The 6506-nt window shown below is 48.7% G+C and overlaps 1 protein-coding gene across 1 annotated transcript; it reads right to left on the bottom strand.

Moving 5' to 3' along the window:
• Window positions 1-1675: 1675 nt before the first annotated feature.
• On the bottom strand, window positions 1676-6102 carry LOC147436120 (uncharacterized). The gene is made up of 3 exons (XM_086489018.1): window positions 5224-6102; window positions 4650-5046; window positions 1676-3959 (listed from the first exon to the last, which is right to left on the bottom strand). Exons 1-3 carry the CDS (start codon window positions 5645-5647, stop codon window positions 2543-2545), a joined length of 2238 nt encoding a protein of 745 aa, XP_086345144.1. The 5' UTR covers window positions 5648-6102; the 3' UTR covers window positions 1676-2542.
• Window positions 6103-6506: the final 404 nt, after the last annotated feature.

Here is a 6506-nt window from a genome sequence, read left to right as displayed (position 1 = left end):
TAAAAGTGTCTTGTTACCATATTTCTAGTGTTAATATTGGAGTCATAAAACTTAACCACTAAAAAGGCTCCAAGGAAGATCTATCTAATTGGAGACCCAACACATGTCTTCCTATAAGATATTTTCCTCGGGGAATGCACTATTCCCCCCGCCCCCCTCCTTCGGCCCCAATTAAAAAACCCCTCTCTTAACATGTTTGACTGAAAAAAATGACCCCTTGTTTTAGGAACTTTTTTCAAAATGGAATATAAAAAACCCTTTTGTTAATGTATCTCTGTTAATTTAACTAAAATTTTTGCATTAAAAAACCTCTCCTATTGAACTCATGCAGTACATTAACATGGTTACATACTGCACCCCCTAAGATATTTTTCCTTTTCTTGGCTAGGAGAATTGACCCTCTTATAGATTAATTCATTGTATTTAACCATTATTTGTTACCTTCTTTTGCGTATTTCTTGTCCTGCTCGAAGCTAGCTTTCTATCATTTGGACAAAGCAACAAGGCTAGCCAGAATATTTCTTTGGGGACGCAATGGAGACCACAAGTGCCTGCTTAGACTGGGTATTTTGGATATACCGAGGATGGCAACCCTCGTCACTATATGGCACGGACATATGGTGCAGATCAGGGAATGTAGGGCCCAAATTTGGGGGACGAGGCGGCTTTAATCTCAGTTGTCAAATCTTCCAGTGAGAACTAGAGGTGGGTGAACTAAGGTAATTTGATCGTGTGCCATGCCAACATGGACAGCGACACCGCTAGCGTGGTGGTAGGGCATATAGGTAACCAAGAGGTCTTGAGTTCGACCCACACCCAATGAAGCCGGTGAACTAGGGGTGAACTCGGGGCATCATTTTTGTCCCAAGTTCAGCCCTAGTTCAGTGCACAATTGGACAGCTGAGATCAAAGCCGCGTCCGCACCTCCAGATTAGGCCCTAGACCCCCGTTGCTGGCCCCATGTGAGATAGTGACGAGACAACTCAGATGTCAGCTAAATGGATTACTGGGCAGTATTGATTAACAGAAGTATAAAGGACTTCCAGATGAAAATCAAAGGTTGAAGGATTTGCAGGTAAGGGACCTTCTCCGTCCCATTGAAGTGATCCTACTGAGCTTATAATGTTGGAGCTGCTGGTTCTAGATGAAGGCAAAATGGCACCTTCCCAAGAACGTTACAAGAGCTCATGCTGTTTTCTTGCAGGACTCCATATGGTTTGAAAGAAATTGGAGCTCAATATCCCAGAGACTAGGTCATTCTCTCAATAGAACAAGGCTAGCTAGCATAGAGGATGGAAGAATGTTTATTAAGAGCATCACTAGATTGTACTCTTCAAGAAGAATGATCATAACGATTGCCTGTCCTCAGTTAAGCATGTTAGCATCCTCTGACGCATATTCTCTCGAAGCCTCGTCATACTGTTGAGAGATATTGCCCCCTAATTTCCTTTCCTTTGAAGAACATTTTCCTGTATTTCATTTCTACTTCTCTGGGAGCTTAACAAAAAAAACAGAGATTTTGAAAACAACTTCTGTTGTGTGCTCTTATGCCACCTATACATTGAGATGTGCACATTGTAGACCACAGTGCGGGATCTGCGAATGGTGCTTCGATCCTTGGAAGTTGGGACAAGAGAGAACAATATGATAAAAGTGAAATTTGAAGTCACAGGTGTTGCAAGAATTGCCAAATTATATATTACAAGATCTAATAAATCATGAAGAGATACAATACAATGAACTAACATGTAGAGAGGATTAGGATGAATGACTACTTCCTCAGTAATCATTAGTAAAGCCATGTCTCTACTATACAGTTAAATGCTGTAGGAATCAAAGTGCCACAAGCTGGAAACTGAAATGAAATATGTCTTTCACAATCTGTACAGCCAATTATGGCCTCCTATATTAATTGCTCACATGCGGATCCTCGCCTTCCATCTTTCTTCTTCCAAGGTGGAAGCAGGGGATGGCAACTTTGATGAAGAAACAGGAGGCAAACCATCTGCCAAGGCGCGGACATGACCTTCGGATGCTCTCGAGTTGTTTACCTCCAGCAGCATCGGCTTTCAGAGATCAAAGGACCAGCTTGTGTGCATTATTTTATGCAGAAAATAGCAGCATGCAGAGAAGCTTGAACATCATGTCATGCTTTTGGTGGAAATGACCACAGGCTTCAAGGCCAGGGACTGCTGGGCTCTCCATAACACTATATTTCACTCCTCCATTTCTTTGCTATTTGCCCTGGAGATTTCTGGACATGAGCATTCATATCATTGCCATTCCTCTCTGTCAAGAATCACCATTTGCATCACCTAAGCATAGACCATATGCCCTTCACTGCAAGAAATTGGAGGATCGCACATTGCCAACTGTGAATTCTGCAAGTAAATGATATAAGCCCCTCGGGTGGCTGACTATCAGACACAACAGTAAATGCTTGCATCTTCATATCATGACACACAAATATGGCCGGTGCAATTAATGCTTGCAAGAGTAACCCCGAATATGAACCCTTGAAATTCAGCTGGAACAAGCCAATTCAAGAATTGTCAGCCCATGATCGGCCCGGGCTAGACTGGGAATGGATTTCATTTAAAGTTCTGACACTGTCCCGGGGACTTGAGCTATATTGGTCCATGCCAAGGGGATACATTGAAGCTACATCTCTCTGTGACAGTGATTTGGTAAGGCGTGCTGCAGTTCCATGCTCTTGAGCTGAAATCACAGTGTTCAACCCTCTCACACCTAGAAAATCTCTGGTTATCCCATCTTCACTTTTGGGTGTGTTGCTGCCAAATCCTAACATTGCAAGCTTTGCTTGCTTCTGCTGATGTTGTTGATGTTGCTGCTGCTGCTGGTGATGCCCATGCAAATTCACGTTGAACTGATTCTCCCTCAATGTTGCGGACGGAGTAAGAAGCGGAGTCGAGCTTCGATTTTCGGAAATTGCAGAATTGAAGCCAAACAAGTGGCTCATGGATGTGTTGAACTGGCTGTTGCCGCTGGTGCTGCCAGAATATGAAGATGCCGGCGGTGCCATTGAGGATATGAGCTCTTGAATGCTTGTTGTTCCAACAGCATCCATGAAGCTGCTGCTGCTGCTGAGCTTCTGGAGTGCCTCCCCAGTGCTATTGATGGCAGAAAGGCTACTTCTGAGTTCATCAAGAGCAGAGGGCTTCTGCTGGAGGAAGCCATGTCCGGAGCTCTGATTGTGTAGGGGAAACGATGGAAGGAAGCCAGAGGTGGCCGGCCATGAGATGGAAGTGTTATTGACGGGCAGGAGGGAAGAACCGAAGCCTTTGAGCAGAGAGGGGTTACTTGCAGTGGCGCCCATTTGAGCTGCCTTTTGGAGGAGGGCGGTGGCAGAGGTTTGCGCCGAGGAGGAGGCGTGGGCTTGGCTAAGCAGAGACGACACAGAGGGGAGGCCTGCAAGTCCCGAGGTAGAAGCAGCGCTCTGCAGGCCTGCATGCATGGAGTTCACACTAGCTGGACCGGCCATCTGATGGCCGCCGCCCAACTCAGCAAGCGCTGATAGTCCTGCGATGTCGGAGACGTGCCCTAACAGGCTGCCTGCATGATATGACTGCGACTTGGTCGAGCCTTCCAAGTGGTCGGCAAATAACGAAGAGGCGCCGCTGGTGCCGAACGGATCTACAGAAAAATGTTCGTGATGTCCGGCCAGCGCGTTCGGCTGATCGTTCGGGCCCAGCCACAGCGACAGCCGAGGCCGCGATGAGCTCGACGATAGCAAGCTGCTATTTTCCAGTCCACTGACTCCAGCCAGGAGCTGGCCGGCACTCGACCCACCGGCCAGCCGCGACAGCGTGCCTCTGTTGGGTGAATGCACTCCTCCAGCCATCATTCCGGCAATGGCCCCCTGCACGCCGGTGTTCACCCGGGCGCTCTCCTCCGCTAGTGCATCGCAAAACGCTCTGTGCGTAATAAAGCTATCCCTCCTGAAAAAACACACACCTACATCATCAGCTTCCTTCTCTGCACGCAATGACACCAGCATGCAACTTGACGGCAAAAAAGGAAACACCAGCTTTTGTAAAGGAAAGGCAAGACGTCCAAATTCCAACACTGGCTAAAGGCAGCGCTAGCTTCTTTTCACGAGATTGGCGTGCTGCTGAGAAATCTCTACGTGCCTTGAATGATGAAATCCAAGCTAAAATACATCGCCTTCGTGCATTTAGTGCAGTAAAGGCTCCAGCAGATGAGGATGTGCTCATGCTAATCATGAAGCAGGAGAACGTGGTATGCAGTAGGGGGACCATTTGAGAGCTGACGTGCGACAGCCATTGCATGGGTATATAAATGCGAGGAAAGAGAGAGAGAGAGAGAGAGAGATGCAGTACTGTTGATCAACAGTGTTTATGCGATGTTTGAGGATACACAGATGAAGGGGGGCTCGACATGCATGCACCACAATAGAAATTTAGGAGCGCACAGGTAATAATACTACACGGTCAAGGTATGTGAGAGAGAGAGAGGGAGAGAGAGCCAAGGCCTTGAAGCCTCGATGTGTGGCAACGACGCAAAGAGAGAGGGAGAGAGAGGGAGAGAGACCCGGGTCGAGCAAGAGGACTAGCCGAGGGCAAAACATGAAAGGACGTCAATAAACATGGGAGGGAATTAGGGGTCACCTGGAGAAGAGGGTGCCGCAATCACAGCGGTATTCCCGGGTGCCGCAAGTCTTAGAGTGGGCCTTCCAGTCCGATTGGACGGCATAGCGCTTGGAGCATTTGTCGCACTTCCACTTCTTCTCGCCGTGCTTGCGGCAGAAATGTTTCTTGATGCCCGTCAGGTCCCCCAGCGCCCGCGCCGGGTCATGGTGCACGCAGCTGGGTTCCGGGCATATGTACACCCTCTTCCTTATCTCCTTGCTGCTCCTCTGCTTCAGCTTCCACGGCAGATTGTGGCCCCTTCTGTGCAGCTGCAAATTCTGGTCCCTCTGAAACCCCTTGTTGCAGATCTCACACACAAACCGGTTCGTCGCCATCAGCGTCCGCGGCGATAGTGCGATCACCTCCGCATCAGGATCTGCACATCACCATAGAATCATGACCAGTTAGCCCTGTCAAGACCACATGCAAGAACCCCTGCTAAAGTAGAGCTAATTTCCCCCTCACTATGCACAGAAATTGATTAGCAAATCTGTATCAACTGAGGCACACATACCCTAATGGCAAAAATTATATCATAGTAACTTAGAATTACCTGGTGTCCCAGGCAGATTCCTCTTCCTCTTCACTACCACTGTCAGCCCATTGCTGTTCAGACCACCCCCACTAGTTGCAGCACTTGAGATTGGCTGCTGTGCTGAGCCGCCGCCCACGCCGTTGATGTTCGCATCCCTTTCTCCCGACGATCCACTCGCCTCGCCCGACGCTGATGTTATGTTGGACATGTTAGTCACAGCGGATTGCTGATCACCCCCCGTACTACTGTCAATTGCCTCAGGCTTTGCCAACCCTAGACAGCGTTCCTCCAGAGTTAGCAGCCTTCCTGAAGGTGCAAGAAAGCCATGAGCGGTGTATTGATCTGAGAATTGGCCATCGGCATGGGTAAGATAGGCTGCGGGGACGTCCAACATTCGCAGCGGCGGAGGGACGATATCACTGCAACCAAGGCCTCCATGCATTCTTTTAAGCGTAAAAGCATAAGAGCTACTACTCAGAGAGACTAGCAGATATCAGCTGATATAAACAAGCGAATTGGGGTGTGACTGAAGATTGGTGAGGAAGATTGCAGCATGAATTAGTATTGACCGGTGTGTGTGTGTGTGTGTGTGTGTGTGTGTGTGGGGAGGGGGGCGGGGAGAGAGAGAGAGAGAGAGAGAGAGAGAGAGAGTATACTGTGATGTGACTATGAGTGATGAGAGATGGATCCTGCAGGTCAGGCGGCTGTAGAGGATCAACCGCGATAGGCGGCCAGTATGGCCGAAGCCATAGCCGGAGAGAAACAGCAGAAGAGGAAGGGAGGAAGCGAAAGGGAAAGGGGGAGAGACAGGGGGAGGAAGAAGCGGTGGTTTCGAGCTGAGAGCGTGTCTGTAGTGGGCTATGGCGGGGACCAGAGAGATGGAGAATACGACGACAAAAACACGCAGGATGGGAAAACAGACAAACCTCTTTTGAAGGAAGGGCAGTCGAGAAGGCAACAGGGACGCTATCCTACGTGGCGCTCTCTTGTAGGGCACAGACAGGGCACGACCCTGTGCTAGGCGCCCCTCGTGCTGCTGCACACCGGAATGTTATCGCAAAGAGAATGAGAATTTCACGACCTCAGTAAACGCCCTACGTCAGCATTTTTTAGTAAACTCTTCTCGGTCTTCCCAATTTTTTCTGCCCCTGCACTGCTGTCTTTCACACCTGTCCGGTCGCCCATCCCATGGATCCTGCTCCCACGCAATCAATTTTGTATTGTACTCTTGCTCCTCATAGGAGTTTCACATGAAGGTATGCTCGCTGCACATCTTCCGCCAAGTTTCTGTAATTGGATTT

The sequence above is a fragment of the Adiantum capillus-veneris genome, chromosome 18 (genome assembly GCF_014529385.1).
Source record: "Adiantum capillus-veneris isolate H3 chromosome 18, ASM1452938v2, whole genome shotgun sequence".
Classification (NCBI taxonomy): Eukaryota; Viridiplantae; Streptophyta; class Polypodiopsida; order Polypodiales; family Pteridaceae; genus Adiantum; species Adiantum capillus-veneris.
The sequence above is the reverse complement of the archived record's forward strand: the minus strand, read 5'-3'. Positions and strand labels throughout refer to the sequence as shown.